Consider the following 21,866-nt stretch of genomic DNA (forward strand, 5'->3'; position numbering starts at 1 on the left):
GGGACGGCACGCTAAAACCGTGCGGTTAACCGCATAATGCGTAAGTACGTAGCCTTAGGTAATAAAATCCGTTTGCATTGCAGAGAGTTAATACCTACCTAAATATTATGATGATGTCCCGGAATAGCGCTGGACTGTCACTTAATTATCGAAAACTGTATGACGGACGCATCATATCACTGCCGGCACGAGTTTCGTGGTTACCAGGCATTCAGTTGTAGTCAATAGGTGTGGGTCGTTAAGTGATTTGAGCGAAACGGAACGAAAGTGGTGACACGAACCATGTGACTGGTTACTAAAACCAGTGATTTTAGTAACCAGTTTCTTTCACTGCCTGCAGTGACGCGTTCTGTGACGGTCACTGTTACTGAATTAGAAATGAAACTAGTATTTAACGTAATTTGTTACAAGCTTTTTAGCTATGACGTTATTTATCACAAGCATCGTTATTCGGTGTAATGTCAATAATTTCATAATCTAAGAATCGTTTCTTTGACGTTGTATACGTTAAGGTTATAATTTTCGTGACGTCTGTAACGTTGAGGCGAAAATCGCATCACCACAAAAATAGCTCCTTACAAAAATCACTACTTGTCGCTTGACGTGAAACCAGTGATTTGGTTATTCAGCACGTCACCAGTTACTGTATACCACCTGTATACGGTGACGTGAAATAACGTTCACCTCTAGTTGTCAAACACGAGACTCGCGGGCGATTTTGCACTTGCACAGAGAAAAAAGTTTTGTACCTTACCTATATCGGCGGTTTACACATCAAGGTCAATACGAAACAATAAATGTGTGTGGTGTGTATGTTTAAACTTTTTATTGCACACAGCTAAATTTTTTAAAAGACTTAAAAAAAGGAGGAGGTTATCAATTCGGTTGTATTTTTTTTAAATCTTTGTTACCTCAGAACTCCGTCATTTATGATCCGATTTGAAAAATTTGTTTTGGGTTCGTCTAGGAATGACTTCAATTAGGTCCCATAAGCACCAAATCAGTATCTGATGATCGGATCTTGGGAACTCTTCACATATTGTAGCGACATCTATAGTAAATTGGATATATTTAGTAGTAACTTGTGCATTTGCTCATGAAAATCATCGTTTGGTGAAGTGGAACTGATGATGAAAACCACATTTGACCATCGGAGTTACTACTCAAAAACAAGTATTTCACGGGTTGAATTTTAATTAATTTATCACTGTTGCTAAGTAATTTATGCTCCTCGTAATGCATATGGTAAAACGGGTGGTGAGTGAAGCACCAGGACTCCTCAATAATGATCGTCTCTGTATCGGAAAAAGCAATCTTTCGTAAAAGGTAACGAGTAGTTGATATTAAACTATTGTAACTTAGATTATTTACACTAAAAAGCGTGAAAAAAAAATTGTAACAAAAAATTGAACCGACTACAAAAAAACATGAAAATAATTTCCTGCCAGTCTGAAGTCGGTCGGTGCCTCAGCACGAGCCAGCAGGAGTGATTGAACCCCAAAAATAGTTCGTAGGTGAGGTAGATGACTAATATGACTATAGGTCCACTTCTGCTGCCTCGTACTGAGGCACCGACCGACTTAACTTTAGGACAATCATAACTTGTAAACATAGGATAGGTACTTACTTTCCTTGTACTGCAGAACGTTGGTATGCTTTTCGTGCATTACGACGCAGCGGTAACATCCTTTCCTGAAAGATCATAGCAGAGTTTTACATAAATTCCAGTTTATATTCTACAATCAAAACTATCCAGCATATCACAATCATGCTGCAAGGTTGATTCTCAGCGTATAATCTCGCTAAATCGATGTTTTGAAATTACACGAAATACTTAACGCAGCCCATTAGCTCATAATCGAGAAGTGCCTGTCTCAATGACACGTTCTTTGATACGAGAGGTAGAGGGTGTGTTAGCAAACTAATTATGTGAACTCTGTGATCTTCCATTGTATTGTGGATATTGCTGTTATTTTTTCTCCTTCGTAGTCGAGAAATGAAGTGATCTTACGACCCGGTCAAGATTATATACGGGACCGGTGGCGCGGCGTGCATTTCCTCTGTTCATTGCGTGTGCTATATAACGCACGCAGTGGATATTTAACGCACGGAGAGCGTTTCGGTCACGCAATGAAAAGATAAAACGGATGTCGCGCCGCCGGTCAAAAGTCAAAGTCATCATCATCTCAGTCTATATAAGTTCCACTCCTGGGCACAAGCCTTCATCCAGAATAAGGAGGCTTAGACGGATGGTCGTAGTCGTTCGTATTTGCTTCGTAGATTTGTGCAGGTTCCCTTACGATGTTTTCTTTTACTACAGAGGTCATAAGTCAATCCAATAGGCCAGTACAGCTTCAAAAGTCAAAATATCTTTATTCAATTAACATAACAAGCACTTATTGATCTCAAGAAATCTACCACGTCGTCGATAGTATGGGACCAATATCGACGTTTGGTGGGTTCGGACACGCGAAGTAGATGCATATGCGTAATCTAGTGTAATCTATATCTGTGGGTAAATTCGTTATTGCTCACCAATCAGCTGTAGTGGTAAACTGCTCTAAGTATTTATACTCACTCGTCGACAATAAGGAACTTGTCTCCCTCGGACGACAAACAGCGGCCCTTGTTGGAGAGTCGATCCCCTTCGATCAGGATTGGCTGGATCACGCCCGACTGGAACCAGCGGCCGTGCCATCTCGACGGAAAAGCGCAGCCTGGTGACAACAAAAAAGAAATATGTTAAAACAGCTATCCATGGATGAGGCCTTTGGTGAGCTAAAGGAACACCGCTATTCAGGTTATGGAGAAAAATTTAAACATGATCCTTGTTCTACTAAGTACTACTAAAGGTACTAAAATGTACTGCGGGAACCAATAACAGATGCTGTCATTAGCGACTACAAGTTACCTACAGCCCTACAGCCCAAGATGATTGGTTCATTAGAATCAAAGGTTGTACAAGTAGCTCAAAAATATTATAATAATAATAAATATTGTTAATCCGTACTAATACCAATATTATAAATACGAAAGTGTGTGTGTTTGTATGTTTGTCCGTCTTTCGCGTCGAAACGGAGCGACGGATCGACGTGATAGTTATGATTTGCATAGAGATAGTTTATGGGCCAGAGAGTGACATAGGCTACTTTTTCCCCGAAAAAATGCACAGTTCCCGAGGGAACAGCGCGCGATAACCGAATTCCACGCGGGCGAAGCCGCGGGCAAAAGCTAGTATTATCATATTGTATTGTCAATTGTTTGTTTTGTGACGGCGACTGTTTTTTATGTAATTTACTCACTAGATAAATTATGATTGGTTATTTTGAGTCTTTGTATTTTTTATTTCAACTCCAAATTTGATACTTTTACCAACCATAATTTGATTGCTTATTAGCGACATCTCTTGTCTGGGTGAGCGGTTAGTTCCGAAAGTGTGTTACGTCTCTCGATGAGAGCGAAACATAGATGTCGCTAGTGCTGCTGCTTAAGTACCGTAGTAGAAATAAGCAACCTGAGATATGGGTGAATAGGAGAAATTCGTGTCTGTACACCTGTCCAGTGGTAGTGCAGGGGTATGGCACGCCGCACGGAATGCTGAGGACCTGGGTTCAATTCCCAGCGCTGGTCTCTTTTTCTGGTTTTTCTGTGCATCCATGTCTCAGTTTGTATTTTCACTAGGTAAATTCCTGGGTTAAAAGATAATACTATTCTATTTAGTCCGTCAGTCACATAATCAGAAAATATTGGACACGTAACGTATTTTTCCTTCGTCAATCAAACAAAAAATTGCAAATATGAAGCGCGGCAACGGTCTCAATCATTAGTAAAAAGTACTCAGGACTGAGGTCACGCGTAACTTTAACTGGCTGTATTTTTCATAATTTTTTGTTTAATTGGCGAATGAAAAATACGTGTCCGATATTTTTAGAAAATGTAGCTAGCCTATTTTACTAACAAAACTTGTAGGCACATCAGCCAAATATGTAAGTGGTCTGTCAATTTTTAAACAAGTTCCTATCAAATGAATATGTCGCTAAAAGAACTTTCAAGTTGACAGACACGTCTAGCATTATTGTTTTATGACATTCAAACGATTATCAACTTTAGGGTAGTAGACCAAATATTTGGCTGATAATGGTACCTATCAATACAGTAAAATATTGTCATTTTTGTCAAAACCGTGGTGGCCTAGTGGTTTGACCTATCGCCTCTCAAGCAGAGGGTCGTGGGTTCGAACCCCGGTTCGCACCTCTGAGTTTTTCGAAATTCATGTGCGGAATTACATTTGAAATTTACCACGAGCTTTGCGGTGAAGGAAAACATCGTGAGGAAACCTGCACAAACCTGCGAAGCGATTCAATGGTGCGTGCGAAGTTCCCAATCCGCACTGGGCCCGCGTGGGAACTATGGCCCAAGCCCTCTTGTTCTGCGAGGAGGCCTGTGCCCAGCAGTGGGACGTATATAGGCTGGGATGATGATGATGATTGTCATTTTGCTAAAATACGATCTGAAGTTTTTTCTAACGGACGTTTCCGGAACCGAGCCTAAAGCTGATTCCGGCCTTACACTTACGCTCAGTCCACCCTTTCGGTATCTTCTGCTTGGATCCACCAAAACCAATACGCTAATGGTCCGTGTTCTAGATTGATGGTTCCGTAACGTTTAGGAAATGGGCCCCATTGGGAGAACACTCCATTCTTTGACGCCGGATATTAATTACCCGACTGCGAAAGGTGGGGTGTTGCGGCTAAGCTGTTTGTTTTATGAGGGTGAAATTAAAAGAGAAAAATGGTTCGTTATTAACTAAATCGAGAGCTTAGAAAAAAGATTGTTTACTCAGGCTAGTATGTAGTATGTAGGCGGGAGATGACTATGTTATTTAATACTTGCGGCACCTTGATAATGTTCATTGTTAGAAGATATTTTCAACCCCCGACGCCAAAAGAGGGGTGTTATAAGTTTGACCGCTAAGTGTGTCTGTGTCTGTATGTCTGTGTGTGTTTGTCTGTCTGTCTGTGGCACCGTAGCTCTTAAACAGGGGGACCGATTTGAATGCGTTTTTTTTAAAATTAAAAGCAGGTTTTCTAGCGATTATTCCTAGACATGTTTTATCAAAATCGGTTAAGCCGTTTTTGAGATATTGAACTTTGAAGTGACAAAGTCGGGGGTTTTTCAACTTTTTGTTGGTTAGGTTACTAGTTTAAACTAGTAAAACTAGTAATACTTATAAGTATCTGGTATTATGTAAAAAAAATCGATTTGAAAAAACTAGCAGCATATACCTTAGTAGTGGGCTTTACTATTGGCAGCTATAAGGTTTTGGTTTTATTCATTTGATTAATAAATATGAAGGGGTATCTGAACTACCCTCCCGGGCATGACGTTCTAGATCTAGATATGTACTGAAGAGATAAAAGCTTAGAGTAAGGTCAAAAGAAAAGAGTAAACTGAATTAAAAAATATTCTCAGACAAGACGCGGGCAACAACAGAACTTTCTGTCCTTTGAGAAAAATTCGTTTATGGCTCTTCTGTGGGAACTAAGCAATTTTCCAGAATAAAAAGTAAAAACTATAACAGGCCAGTTACTTTTAATTCCCAGAAAATTGTATAATATTGCCTAAGACATAGGTGTTGATCCAGATTATAAACTAGGGGCCAAATTATATTCAAATCCGTTAAACCGTTTATGTGTGATAGTGAGATCCAAACCAAACTATTGCATTAATAATATCAGTAGGATAAGTCCACAGAAGTAATTCATTTGCTATGCACTGCACTAGCTGGCGTTTACAAGGCACTTTACAGGGACTTGAAGCGTTTATTGTCGGGGAAATGCAGTTTTGTGCTTGTTAAAACGCTTTTGGAAGTGCAACGAGTATTAGATTCAGAAAACTTCAGTAAAGAAATGTAGGTTATTTTTAAACGCGAAAGTTTCTTTCACTCTGGTTCTGTAAAGTCTCTTTAGGTTACAAAATTCTCTGAAGAGGCGACTCTTTTATACACCAGGTAAAGGTATTTTACTTCATTAGTAAACGTGCCCAAGAGTTTTAGTTTCATTCATGTCAAAATTTTATTTGGTTTAGTGGTTACTGGGTTAGTGACCCTGACAATGAAATCAAGAGCTCCCGGTTTTTAATCCCAGTAGGGACAGCCGCTTGTATGATGAATACGAAGGCGCGTTGTACGTTATATTCCAACTAATATGGTATTTATCTATGTAGCTAAATAAGTGGTCTATCTATTTTTAAACAACTTACCTACCTACTATCAAACGAGTATGTCGTTAGAGTGGAACTTTCTAATTGGCCAACGCGACTATCGAAATTATAGAACGAGAATCGAAAATAGAGTGATTTGATGACACCCTTATGACACTATTTACTTTTAAGGTCATATGGTACCGTTTTTTACCCCCCGACGCAAAAAGAGGGGTGTTATAAGTTTGACCGCTATGTGTGTCAGTCTGTGTGTCTGTCTGTGGCACCGTAGCTCTTAAACGGTAGGACCGATTTGAATGCGGATTTTTTTTATACTCTGATTTTATTATATTTTGACATAGGTATTTAGTTTAGCTTAGCTTAAGTCATTTTGTGCCTTTAAAATATGGGTGCCACGCCTGAAATTAAAACTTTATTTATTTCATTTTACTATTGTTTTATGACTTGCAAACGATAACCAACTTTAGGGTGGTAGGCCACATATTCGGTTCAAGCTTTACTTAATTTGGGACAAGGTCAATACTCCACCTGCTGAGCCTTGTGAAACCATTTCAAACGGGTAGAAAATTATTTTTATTGTTTTTGTAGTTGGTTCCATTTTTTTAACACAGTGTGGGCGTCTAAAGCGTGACGTTAGCTTGTGCTTTGCATGACGGTCGCATGCTATATGCCGTGTTGTTTTTATGACGCTCTAATGAACTACGGCACTTAGGTTGCTTGCAGTTCATTTTAAAGCTACGGTTACTGATTGGCATTGTTTGCTTGTGGATTACGTGAAAGGCGTAAACCGACTTCAAAATTGGTAAAAAACTGAGAAATAAAAGTTTTATCTTTCAAAAAATCGTTACATGCGTCAACTATTTTTAGGGTTCCGGAGCTAAAATGGCAAAAACGGAACCCTTATAGTTTCGTCAAGTCCGTCTGTCTGTCTGTCCGTTCGTATGTCACAGGCATTTTACTCGAAAACTACAAGAATTATATCAATGAAATTTGGAGTATAGATGTCTTATAAAAGCCGCTATTTAGTTTTGTAGTTAAATTAAAAAAAAAAATATTTATAGGGGGGGCATACCCTCCACTGTGGCACGTAGTTCGTCAGCTCTTTTGAAAAGAAAGCAAATTCTTCATTTGGAATGAACTACTAGAGCGTAATTAATTTTTGATTTTTTTTCGAGCAGCAATGTAATGCCTACAATTTGATATGAGAGAGAAGCGTTCTGTGACAGCTGTCACGTCAATAAGTGCGACGTTTTGAATAAAAACCTCCTAAAACAAAGTGGTATCATGTAGTTTACATTGCGTGCTAATTTTTGTTATAAGGAAATAATAAGTCTTTTTTTTTACTAAAACATAATAAAGTGTGATTATTAGGGCCTTCACTAACTACCCTTAAAGTTTGAGGTTGTATCAAAAATACACGCAACATATTCAAAACTGTGCGATTCTTTTTGAGTTTGGAATCTGGTAAAATTGGAAAATAACCAGTTTGAAAAGTGAAGAACTTGAAATATGGCCAATTCGGAAGAAGATGAATTAGGAACAAATCACATTAGCATTACATACATTTAAACCACGATATCCGTCTCTTTTTAAACACAAGATTATCGCATTGCAGCATTGTTTCAAAAATAATAATTCAAAACAAAAACGTAATAAGTATTTATAATTTAATAACTTAATTCCAGTGAAAGAGCAGTTTACGGTGATTTATTATTATAATTCACTTATTATGCCGTGCGACGTCGCTCGCAGATTCGACCGCCGTGCGTGAAATGCGATCATTAACTTTTTTTTTAATGATGCCGTTAACATAAAAAAATATTTAATATATATATATATATATGTCGCACCCTTGTTTTGAGTAGGTACCTACTATTAAATATCCGTTGCATCTAGATGAAGAATCATCTTGTTCTTTTTAGCTCGTAGGTACAGTACAATAAACTGAATCAAGTACCAGGGTGGAACCTTTTAGTAAGAAATTTCACTGTTATTTTTTGCACAAAGGTGTCGCCCTGGCACTCGATTCAGTTTTTTTGATGTACCCTGCAATGCAATCAAACTTGTTCTGTTCTAAAAATCATCTGAATTAAAATTCTGCCTTAAATTCTAAAACAAGTTACATTAACTACTATTTTAGTAAATTAAAACAACTAGTTAGATACTGACAGTTATGCTTAGCTTTTTCCCAGGGACAAGCTTAGAAATTACTCCCTCGAAAATATATATTTTTTAAACCCTATGTAAATTCTTACTATTTGAATGGCAATTTCCTAAGGTTTGTTTTCAAAAATCAACTCTCTACTCGAACTTAACATGGACTAAAAAAAAAAACAAAATTGTGGATACACGAACGAAACCCCGTCTTACTTTAGCCTAGGATGGCCAGGACACGTCATGTTTACTACCACTTATTAAATTCAAATGCGTACCAAGCCCGAACTCCCAATTAAAGCCACCTGCTGAACTAACGGCTAATAAGAGGTTAATGTTAATATTCAATAAACCCTTGGCCGAAGGAGGGTCCATTGTGGAGCTATTACAGTAATATCTGAAGCTATCTCCTCCGATTACAATACAATGGCGGTCACAATTGACTGATCAACTGTTGAATAAAGAATGAGTTCGATGACTCAGGACTTTGCCTGATGTTGCGTTGGGTTCCTAAAAGGAATCCAATCGGTATTTTAATAACATGTTCAATGTTCCATACAATTCTTTTTAAAATATTTTTTTATTAAAATAATGGTCAACGGCTTTATACCAAAGTGAGAAAAAGTCATAGTGCATAGGGTCACCTCCAAAAACGGAATATTATAGGATGACTTTGTTGTCCGTCCATCTGGCTGTCTGTTCATGTGTCCGTCCGTCTATCAAGGAACTTTATCTGAGGAACGCGTGATAGTATCAAACTAAAATTAATACTAAAGACAGTGTGTTTGGTAAGAAATATTAAATTATAAACACAATTAAATAAAAAAAGAAAAATTACCTAACTAATAAGTAAAATTAAACTAGAACAAATACTTATATATAAAATAGCTCCTAAAGATGCACTGGCAGTATTTTCTAGCTGTATCGCAACATGCTAATCTGGTATGCGAGGAAGCTGCTAGCACAAACAAAAACGACATTTAATGTCTAAATACGAACTCTTTTCTGTAAAAATACTGCACAAAGGTTTAGAAACACTAGCACTATAAAAAAACCAATGGACAACATCGCGGTAGGTATAAGGTGAATGTCCGAGTGTGGTTCACTGTCCCAGTATTAGCTGCCATCTTTAATATGCCAATAACAATAGAAGTGACAGCAGGGTGTCATCTTTTGGGCATTAACATGTCAAACATTGTGACATTTATCTTAAACGTTTTTTCAAATGGTTGTATTTAAAATAAGATCGCATCGTTTTTAGAACGATAGTACCTACAAATACCGTGAAGCCTTGGTGGCCTAGTGGTTTCACCTATGGCCTCTCAAGCAGCGGATCGTGGGTTCAAGCCCCGGCTCGCAATTCTGAGTTTTTCACAATTCATGTGCGAAATTACATTTAGAATTGACCACCAGCTTAACGGTGAAGGAAAACATCGGATTCAATGGAGTGTGTGAAGTTACTAATTCGCATTGGGTCGCGTGGGAACTATGATCTAAGTCCTCTTTTTCTGAGAGTAGGCCTGTGCCCAGCTGTGGGACGTATATAGGCTGGGATGATGATGAGTACGTGAAATACGTGAGATAATTTCAACACAATACCGCCAATTCGGTCGAGGTCCATCAGACGACGGTACCCTAAAATTAAATCGGCTTGAAGGAGTGCTTGTTTGCATTAAATATGTTCGGAGTATAAAAACTTTAGATTGTGTTCCCGCAGCCGTTTAGAAATGACGTCATGCCACCTGTCTTTGAAATACCAACATATAAAAAAAATGTTTAAGAAATATTTCATCAGTTAGGATAAAATGAAAATATTGAGTCTGAGAATACTTTTAGACCGCAATTTCTTTCATTACTTCAACTCCATTTCCTAAAGCATTCTATTCAAAATGTCGGTTTCATTAATCGAAGTAGGTAAGGCTTAAAATTTTCGAGTTTTCAGACATATCTAGGTATTTTGTCAAACATTTCAATTAAGATATATGGCAAACAAACACCCTTTATACCTAAGTTTGCTACGTTTACTGGCTTATTTATATGTAGGTATATTAATGGAAGTTCGATAATAATAATAGGAACATTAAGCAAAGTGGAGAATCTAATACATTGCTCAATAGCTTACGTAACGTAAACGTGAAATGGACTGGAAAACATTAACATTACAAACACTATCACGAACTTATTCTGAAAATAACTAGTGTTTAAACTTATATTCACATAACTATGTAGTTTCAAACAAAAAATGTCGATGATCAAACATGGATCAAACAGCACGAAGGACTATCTTCAATGAAGTTTCCCTTAATTTATCGACTTCGATGTTTTAACTCCATTTAGGTCTTCTTTTACGATCCTTATTCGTATATCCAAGAAAATGGCGTACCCAGTCCGTTTAGCAGTGGCAAAAATGCTTATTTGTTTTTAAAGAAGGTTATTAGTCAGGTAACTCCACTCTGATTGGCTGTGCCGTTAGTAACCACTTCTACAATGGCATCTAGAATAGTAGAACAAGATTCAGGAAAAAAAGCAATGACAGTGCAGTATATAATAGTTCTGTCATAAAACCAACTTAAACACTATACGTTTTGGCGTAGCTGTTGTACAGTAATTTTGTACGATTTAGGAAGCTATGTTATTATTTTTCATTTTTAGTAAAGTTTCACTAAATTTCAGTTGGAATAAGATTCAGAAATAATCGTTATTGATCTAGTACATCAGTATAAGCTGTAAATTGCTGAATTATTGATGAGGATGTCGCAAGGCAATGAAGGTATGTACATCATCGAAATGGGTTTTCCATTACGTTAGGTAACTATTGGATTGATGCCTCTATGTACTCTACTAAGGGGTAATCAATGTATTTTTAATTTGCTTGATGACCGCAAAAGCAATCATTTTAGTATATTCATGTTAGTAAAAAAAAAGTTTCTAATGGAGAGACAAAAACGCACATCAAAAATTTCATCTATTTGGTCGTAGCTTGCACAATAAACAGCAAACATTTCATCATTTACTGTCGCGTCAAATCAAAATGTGCATGCATTTTTTTAACATTTCCCTTGTAAGCCATGAACATGGAACATGTTACCCACACCCTAAAAATTATGGTTCAAAACATACGTATCACAATTCGTTTCCCCCATTCTGTGTTGCTAACCGCCTCAGCGCTCCCCCGAGATGCTGCTAACTTGATGTATTCACCACTTCATACAAAAAATCGTATCCATTTAAAATATGTATCCATTTAACTAGCGAAGATGCGTTTGCTTTGGAGGAGTGCATGATATTTTTTAGGGAAGTTAAGAGAATGGATTCTTTGTATTAACAGTAGGATTAAACGTTTTGAATAACAATTTCAATTTATCATTTACCGATTTATATTACATATTTAGTTATTTTTTGAAAACTAATAATTTACGCATATTAAAGAAGCCGGCAAAATAGAGTCGGACATACAACTTAAGAAAAGCCAGTCTGAAAAGCTCTGCGGCGCTCTTAATTATTTCCCGTCCATTCCCGGATATTAACTCTAAAACTGTCAATAGAAAAAAAAAAATACGAACCCTTAAAAAACTTCACGTTGGTATTAAAATATATATGTATGTAAACTCTTTATTGTACAAAATAAGTAACAAACACAATTGACAGACATTGAGATATATATTTTGTACAAAGGCGAACTTATCCCTTAAAATATTGTCCCGATGTCCCGAAAATACCTAAATTATTACCAAACCCCGCACTGGTCCCCCTTTACTTACAAGTACCCAACTCAATTTGCTCGAACTATTTCTTGGTACAGTTACCAACACATACTGTGCCAAAAGATAGTTTGTAAGATCTTCTGCCAAACAATTTACTTTATAATTAAAAATTTTCATCTACGTCGAAAATACAAACTGAAACATGGATGGACAGAAAAAAACTGAAAAAGAGAACAGCGCTGGGAATCGAACCCAGGCCCTCAGCATTCCGTGCTGCGTTCCATACCCCTACACCACCACTAGACAGGAGTTTAACACAAATTTCTCCTATGCACCACATGTCTCAGCTTGCTTTTTTCTTTATTGAGCCACTTAAGCAGCGACAGCTCTCATCGAGAGACAACACTCCTTCGGAACTAACCGCTCACCAGGACAAGAGAAAGAAAAGTTCTCTTTTCGATATGGATTTCACGGGATAACCGTATGGTAAAAGTAACAAATTTGGAGTTAAGATAAAAAAATAAAAAAGACTCCAAAAACCAATCTTAATTTTCATCTACCTTAACTTTCTCCTACCTACAGCGTACAGTCGAAGTTGATCAAAAGTTTGTAAAAAAATGAAAGCTAAGGTTTGTTTCTAATAGACCATTCTGATGAACCTTGTTTTGTGAATACCATTAATTGTTATACTATCGTTTAATGTTTTTGTAAAAAAATCAATTAAGTAAGTTTTTTTTAATGTTTAATCTCACGACTAACTCTATAACGTTAGAACGTTAGATACATATCAAGTAACATTTAACTGTCATGTCATGTCTAAAGGTAAAGGATAAACACGACCTATATGCCAAAAGAGTGTTGAAAGTGAACAACATCACAGAATAGATAATAAGTAGTACAAGTAACGGTGTCTCAAGGATAATATAATAAAATACAACACAAACCACCACAGAGGGTAAGGTAATAAAACTATAACAGCTAGTCATCATTTTAATTTGTGCATAATAAAGATGGGAAATGACTGATTGACATGTACAGTATCTACAATGCAAAAAGTCGTATTAAGGTCATTTTTGTATTTTTTTTATTATCAAAAAATTCTCTTCTTCTTCAGTCTTGATTGTCGAGGATAAGTGATGAAAACTCATGACAATTATCTTGGAAACGACCGCGTTATTTTCCTAAGACTAATAAAAAATTTAAGGCCCCACGATCAGATTTAAATCATGAACTTTAATTTTTTTTGTCAAATTAAGGGATACTGTTTGGGTTGATTGTACTTGTACATAATTTATAGACGATTCTGAATGCTAGTAATGTTAATGTTTAGAGATGTCTGTACGTTGCTGTGGATTACGGAGATTTAGGTCGGAGAGCCTAGCTAACTTTACTATGTCAGATTGTTGCTCCACCGTTGGGACTGTTAATGGAGTAAGTAGGTACAATACAAACTAAGGAGACTTATGGATTTGATATTGTATTAACATGATGTTATATAATACGGTCGCTGCTGTTAATTGTTTCTGGCCTGAGATCGGTTAAGGGTTTCGTAGCCAAAATGACGAAAAGGTATCCTAATAGATTCACCATATTGCTTCGTTTGTCTGTGCGTTTGTCCACAGCTCAGCTCCGACTTTTAGCCCTAAAAAGCTGTAACTTGGCATGAATATAAACAATAATCTTGTTGAAAAACTGATGAAAAACAAAGGAGTAAGTACAGTCGAGGAAACTGAATCGCGTACCATGGTGGTACTTTTCACGATCTCTCAAGATGCTTCTTACATATATAGTTTCTTCGACTTAGTCTCCGCTACGATTTTCTTTTCTCGTCTATCCCATGGCATGGGGTAAACTTTGCATATGCGAAAATAAAACTATCAATGAAGTGCACACATTCGATGATTATTTAGTGACGTGCTCAGATTATTTTGTCGCTTGCCATTGTCACGCGTGCCATTCGTTCGCCATCCCTGGCGTCGGTGTCTTGGATAGGTAAACTATTAGGTAGGGTTCTATACTCTAAAACTAGTCTATAGAAACTAGTAGTGTCTATACCTCAATAAAATGTATATGTCTATGTCGGTGCCCTGACATAAGTGTCCACTTTTCTATGCGACTAATTTTATTCTATGAAAAAGTGGATACTTTGTTAGGCTACCGACCGTATGCCATCGCTATCATTATCATAGTTTTAAAATTGTCTATACCCTGCCCGGTTTTAGAATGGGGCGGACCCGTCTCTACCCGTGGGTGTGGGCAGTAGTGCTCTTTATTGCCAAATAGGAACTCTGGACTCCAGCACTGCGGCTGTGAAAGGCAAGGGAAAACAACCACACAATTTTCTCAAGAAAGCTGTCATGAAGGTTCCTATAAATACACAATCGATAACCACGACCACTCTGTCAAACTGTAGCAACTTAAAAGAAGATATCATACCAATTTATTTAAAGTGCAATAAATAGATTACAGGTATAGGTACCTAGACATTCAATTACCATTACGCGAGCCATTACTTTGCTCTAGACCAAGGTAAGTTAATGCAGTCATAAATTGTTGGCATAGAACAAGGTCCCGTGTGTACTCAGTTTGGCTAGAACTCCGTATTTAGGTTAGCGTTAAACCGGGTGAGCTAAATGATAAGTGCCAAGTTTTCGGTTTTGCACTCGAGGAAATGAAGACTAGATATATCTCTGTAGGCGCTAGGCACTGTATCTATTCAAGTAAAGTAATGAGTAAGTGCCGCCAGGACGAGTTGGAAATTCAGGGGAGAGGCCGTTGCCCAGCAGTGGGACATTACAGGCAAAAAAGGGTGCCGTAGCCATTACGAAGAAATTAAGCAATATTTTTCTAAGGATTTCGTATTTTATACGGAATCTTCCAAGTTTAAGTATATTTTATACCTTAGGCTGCTATTCAAGAGTAAAACTACTAATAATTCTCAAGCTAACTTATCCGTTATAGTTTTCCTTGAAAGTTTGATATACTTACTACCATTCTGAATTTTTTCAAATTTTTCCACCCACCGGTTTGATTTTAGAGGGGGGGGAACGCTCGATATTTATGAAAATTTGCACTTTAAAATTGAATATTTCGCAAAAAAAACAATAAATCGAAAAAATTGTCGTAGCAAACCCCTAACGGTTTTAAACGACCTATCCAATGATACCTCACAATATAGGGTTGGATCAGTAAAAAAAAATCACCCCCACTTTACGTCTATGGGAGGTACCGTAAAAAAAATCTTTTTAGTTTATTATACTATTTGGTCGGCATAATTTACATATATATCCGTGCACAATTACAGCTTTCTAGCATTGATAGTCCCTGAGTAAAGCCGCGGATGGAGGGACAGACAGACAGACAGACATGGCGAAACTATAGGGGTTCCGTTTTTGCCATTTTGGGTCCGAAACCCTAAAAAAAATCAGTAATCAGGCATAATTAAGTACCCAATGCCTCAATGCCCAATGTGGACTGGGCCCGCGTGGGAACTATGGCCCAAGCCCTCTTGTTCTGAGAGGAGGCCTGTGCCCGGCAGGACGTATATAGGCTGTGATGATGAATCAGGCATGAACTTTGGTACTTATTTTTAATTATGGTTAATCTTGGTATTGTGTAAAAAGTGGAGCTGCCGTGTAGCTCAAATTTGGGCTCGGCACAAAATCAGCGTCACTGCACCTACTGTGTGGCAACACATGCTGAGTGGAGACCCTTTTCGGTGAGCATTGGTGTAAATTATATATTATTAGGTATATTGTTACTGTTTTCTTCTGTTTGGTGGTGATATTTTTGAGACCGTAAATACTCGTAAACTATATTTCTTTCTTTCTTTCTTATTTGTAGACTTTAATGAGTCAATATTATGATAAATAAGGAATCTTTATTGGTTGTTTCGCTGTTTGTTTATGAGGGTGGGTAGTGGGGTGCAGGTGGTAGTTACTTAGTGGCGCGAAGTGAACACTTTCGAAGCAAATCGCAGAATAATAGACGTAACATAATATATTTCTATTTCTTAACAAAAACAGGAGGACTCAATATATTAGCTAAAACATAAATCAAAAGTCTAATATATGGAGTACAAGTACACACCATATTTCAATGTCATTTCATCTCATATTCAGTGATATCGGTACCAGAAGCGCATTCGGATCTGCTTGCAATTTAACCTATCTGGTAGAAAGCTCATACCTACCTGATCAGTTGTTGCAACTTTTAAGATACTGAGAGTTGAACATGTTCGGTCCGCAGACAGGGATTATTAATACATTTCTGATTTTTAATGTAAGTACATTTTATTTGTGAAATTTAATTTAATTTATTTAGTTACCTGACTCTTATGGTCATTAATTGATTTATTTACTCAAAAAAAAAACAAAAGAAGTACAGATTAAATAAAATAAAATAATAATAATAAGAGATTCTTTGATTTAAAGTATTATCACGTTTTTAAGAATTCTTTTAACGTTCAGTACTAAGCTAGCTAGAGATAAATAGGAGAACGTTTCCGAGCCAGTGCCTGCAGGCGTGTGCCGGGCAGCGTCCCGAATTCACAGCCCTGGGTCACGTGCCGGTGCACTCGAGCCGAAAAATATTAATATTCGATGTTTAGGTAGGGTTGTCACCAATTATATTATATATATTAAAATATAATAAACATGTTATTAGCGCATCGAAAATGAGGCGTAAAAATGCACTAAATTCGAGTATCATGTGACATCGTAGAAAATGACAATCATATTATACTTAACCTAAATAATTAGTACCTAACTAGGATAAAATAGTTACATTAGCTGCCTGTTACATTATGAGCAAAACTATTCTGAGTAAATACCGGCTCTTTATCGAAGATACTTACCCGTACGTATGTATTCAGAAACAGCATGGGCAAAATAGTTTATTTTACCCGACTGCCTGAAGGAGGGTTATTTTGTTAGCACCTTTTGCCAGTCAGCATTTGAAAAAGCTTTGTGCTTTTGTAAAGTTACTTACCCAAATATATTGAAAATGATTTTCGTTTTGCTTCATTTCACCAGAAGCTGAATTAGTATCGTTTTATTTTTTAATAAATGCCTCATGACATCTGCTGAGATGAGTCGGAATTTAACGCGATTTACCAAAAATTGGAATCGTATAATCAAGGGCAAAAGTGCTATCGACACTCGGCAACCCTGCAAACACCAATAGCTCTCGGCTCGATGTATTTACGCCGCTATTACAGGGTTAAGTATGGGTTAGGTGAAATTTATACGGCAGCGACGTAGGTGGCATGGCGTTTTGATTGTCGGTATAAAAATAACCGGTTAAATGCGCAATGTGCCAGCTGTTTGAGAGTTCCGCGGCTGTTTTTATTCTAAAGGCTTAATACGAAAAATAAATGTTTTATATAAATATAACAGTATTGATACCTGAACAAGAAGTAAAGGCCATTATCACTTAGGTTACAAGTCAATGTGAAAATTAGCTTTATTGTTTTTTTTATTTACATCAAATATATAAATTAGTTTTTGCAAAAAATATTTTAAATATTTTTTCGCCATCTAAATACATCCATGCCAAATTTTAGGTCAAACCGATTATTAGGAATGGATTAACTGCATGATTTCACCTTAAAGACACACTAACACACATTGTTACTTATCTTATAAAAACTAAGAAAAATAATAGTACAGTCACCAGCACCAATATCTGACACAACAATCGTGCATAAATATCTGATACGATTCTATTTCTAAGGCCGGAAGGACGTGTCAGATATTTTCGCACGCTCCGCTGTGGCAGATATTAATGCTGGTGACTGTACCAACTATTCAGAAATTATGTTAGTGCACAAATAAATAAATAAATATCATGGGACACTTGACACCGATTGACCTAGACACAAACTAAGCAAAGCTTGTACTATCGATACTAGGCATCGGATAAACATACTTATATAGATAAATACATACTTAAATACATTGAACATCCAAGACCCGAGAACAAACATCCGTATTAAGTATTCATACAAATATATCTGTCCGGCCGGGAATCGAACCCGGGACCTCAAGCTTCGTAGTCAGGTTCTCTAACCACTTGGCCATCCGGTCGCCAAAACAAAATATGACGAAATCATTTTAAAATAAAAACCTACGACACCGGGCCCAGAAGAAATAATTGCATAAAATTAGCAAAATCTATATTATTTTAAATTTTATAATTAAGATAAAAAATCATATGTTCTTCGTTTACTTAAAACAAGACGGAACCCTACAACCTTAACATTTCGTATGAGGCCTTCAATAAAACCATTTGAACGGGCGGTTATGAATTACCTTTAAATTACAGTATTTATGTTAAAACAACACGGACAAGCTGTTCTGTTCAATATATATCGGTAATTTATAATAAAATTTGGAGAATTAAGTTTCAAAAGATAGGTTTTTATTGAAAATATTATTTATGATCAATTAGAGAATGGAGTAATTTGATTTCCTAGTAAATTTTGTTGACCGAAAACTTTGTGTTGACTTTGCTTGCATTGTCACATTATATTTTCTAGACAATTTGACCCACTGGAAGTTGTTAGATTTGAAAGTTTTCTCCCAAATATATATAAATACCATGAAGACATGGTGACAACAGTCACCGATACCACCGCCGCGCCGACGCCGGGGCATAAGAACGGTATTATTTGAGTAAGATTGGCCAAAATCACACCCACCAAAAAAAACATAGGTTTCAATTTTTTTGCAAAAATCACACGATATACTATACATATTTACAAAAAAAAACCATTTAATATAAATAAGACGAAACAACAAAAAAAATATTTAATGTACCTTTTTCTGCAGAAGATTGGAGATCAAAATTCTTTATTTCAACTTCTACTAGGTGGCCTTGTAGAACTCGTGTAGCACCGCTACGACTTTATACAAAATGCAAGAAGCGTGCTACATCGTAGAGGACGAAGTGTGTTACTTCACTGAGGTATATGAGGGCATACTAACGCATATAATATACCAAATGGATTTCAACACATGAAAAGACCCGCTTTTATACAAAATATTAGAGTAAGTAGTACAGTAATTTGAAGCCTAACCGATCATCATTACAAACATCGGAACTGTCTAGGTTATAAATACATTATCAAAGGCGAACTGTAAAAGTTAAATGCAAGACATCTGCGTTGGTTTCGTTATTGACATGATGATTTTTGTCGCACTGTACATAAATCAATGAGGGTTGTTGTGACAGGCTGTTTGGCGCTAGTATTGGCTCTGTGCACGACATCAGCGCCACCTAGCGTCCGCAAGTTTGTTGGCTCTGAGGTTCTGTCGTTTTTAACATTTCATTGCGACATTGTGACAAAAATCAAACCTCGTATCACGTATTAATTTATAATACAAAAATTACTGTGATACCGTGATTTGGGTGGACAAAGCGCTGTGAATTCATTTCGGTCATTAAAATTAAATGAGGCAAGTAAATTTATTCAAAGAGTGTATTTATTTTGGTTATGTCAGGGTTGTTTACATCACGTTTAGTCGTACTTTTGTACTTTTATTGTAAAACAGAAAAATAAAGCTACTCTAATGGTTTCTTTAAATAATAGTAACAAAACAGGGATTGCTCAATAATTCAAGAAGACAAACATCTATTACTAAAATTAGGCAGTTAAGTTTACACAAATCGCTTTGTTAATGACAGATTCATATGAGTATGACAGATGACAGAACCTACATTATTTCTACTTTTGGCCACTATTAGCGCTGCGATAGATTTCATTACTCCCACCTAGTACTTCGCACCCAGCGAATAGCGAGATCCGTTTGTCAATGTTAACATTTGTGTTATACAAGGAGTCTCTGACCACGGGGGCTTTAAATCCAGGGTTCGATTCTGCTCGCATACCTGAGCTACTATTGATTTGCTACTTTTTAAAAATATAACCACTATATATTTTTTTTAAATACAAATTAAATGCAATTTTCAATGTATGCACCAATACGAAATTGAGACGGCATATTGGCATGTGTTTATCTTAAAGATGTTAACTAATGTCAAAAATTATTTAACGGCCCCGCCCCGTACCAAGAGACAGCGATAACACCGCCATGTCCGATACACTGTTTTAGCGGTTAAACTTTGAGGATGTATAAATTATCTAAGTAGCTTAGTTTTGTGAGTAGAATCGAACCTTGAATTTAAAGCTCCATGGTCAGAGACGCCCTGTATAAAAGTAATGAGGGCTATCGCGTATGAATTCGCCGCTAGAGGCGCTAGTGTAGCGTGAGGTCTGCGAAATGCCAAATCTCATAGCTTTGGGTGAGCTACGCGGTTTATTTATAATTAGAATAATTTTGTGAATATTTTGCAATATCTGAAATTAATTATGGCAATTATGCGTTACGGGCTATGAATGACTGTGTTTTGAGACAGTTTTGTCTTTCGGAAACTTTTGTCCTCCTTTTTTCCGAACAAAACGGGGACTATGCAACACTGTGGTTGCTCGATATTTTTATGGTACGGTTTTAAGGTGTATTAAATATGATTTTAATCTAAACTTTGTTTTCACGCCCGTAATAACAGACTTTGAAAGCCATACTTAAAAACCTCACGCAACAGTGCGCCATCTAGTGAGACAAAAAACGATAGCCCTCATTGAGCCAATCGCAAGCAAGACTATAACGTCAAACAGACTTCACGACACTAACTCCATATTCCACCTGACAGAAAACCTTCATTAGATAGTCGAACAACTGTTGTAATATGATTAAAATTTTAGTTTCCTTGTTAGATACCTAGTCCTAAATATGTTGCGGGCTCGGCAGGTACGAAAATAATTCCGAAATGGTGGGCAAGTAAAATATATCGCAAGTCAAGGCGTAGTGGAGAAAACAGCAGTGGCTCAGGTGTCGTCAAACTACTGTGAAACCTTTTAAAACCTTAGAATAAGGGCTGTTTCACCATCCATTGATTAGCGTTAACCCACGGTTAAATGTGATGCCGTCTCCGTCTATTCGAACGAAACAAATGGAGACGGCATCACACCTAACCGCCAGTTAACACTAATCAATGGATGGTGAAACAGCCCCTAAGTATCCTAATTAAATTGGCTTCAGCGTATCACGTAAGGTGAATATTTTATTATAGTTAGCTTATTTAATATTATTATGTTTTTATGATACCTATCTATCTACTTCTCTAACTGTTTCGATTTGTTGTGTATGTGTTAGTTTTATGTATTCTTGAAATTGCTCTAACCTACTGTAAATTGCACCACCTGCTAAAATTTATTCCTTACTTATCGTAAATCCCCTGTCCATTGTAAAGGTTGCCTGGAAGAGATCGCTCTGAAGCGATAGGCCACCTATTGCTTACCTTAGTAAATCTCTATTTATATACCTGTTTTCTGTACTACTTACTATGTTGGTGTACAATAAAGAGTTATTGTATTGTGTTATATTGTATTGTAAGGCATATATGATTTATTTAATTAATTAATTTTTTTTTTTTTTATGGTCTTTGATGTATGTATAGAGAGCATCAAATAGCAATTTTTTGTTTGCCGCGTACTAGATTTTTTTGTGAAAATATAGTTTTCTCTTCTCATGGTCGTAAAGTTGGTATTTATGCTGGATCTAGGCGACATAAGATGACTTTTTATGCTCTAGTGCATAAAGTAAAAAGGTGTAAACAGCCACAAACAAAGAAGTTTGTACATATATTTTTTAATTAATTTTCATTATAAAAAATCAATCAAATAAATCAATAAAACTATAAATGTATAATTATATTATATTAATG

At 36.6% G+C, this 21,866-nt stretch overlaps 1 protein-coding gene across 2 annotated transcripts in view; it reads right to left on the reverse strand.

Moving 5' to 3' along the window:
* The window catches only part of LOC141433251 (uncharacterized), a 143,484-nt gene that overhangs the window by 17,059 nt on the left and 104,559 nt on the right, over positions 1-21,866 (reverse strand). For both annotated transcript variants that reach the window (XM_074095208.1, XM_074095207.1), the window contains exons 3-4: positions 2,579-2,717; positions 1,628-1,692 (exon numbers count right to left, since the gene is read on the reverse strand). In XM_074095208.1, coding sequence (XP_073951309.1) covers positions 1,628-1,692; positions 2,579-2,717 — 204 coding nt within the window. The remainder of the gene's footprint in view (positions 1-1,627; positions 1,693-2,578; positions 2,718-21,866) is intronic.

Source organism: Choristoneura fumiferana, chromosome 12, assembly GCF_025370935.1.
Source record: "Choristoneura fumiferana chromosome 12, NRCan_CFum_1, whole genome shotgun sequence".
Taxonomy (NCBI): Eukaryota; Metazoa; Arthropoda; class Insecta; order Lepidoptera; family Tortricidae; genus Choristoneura; species Choristoneura fumiferana.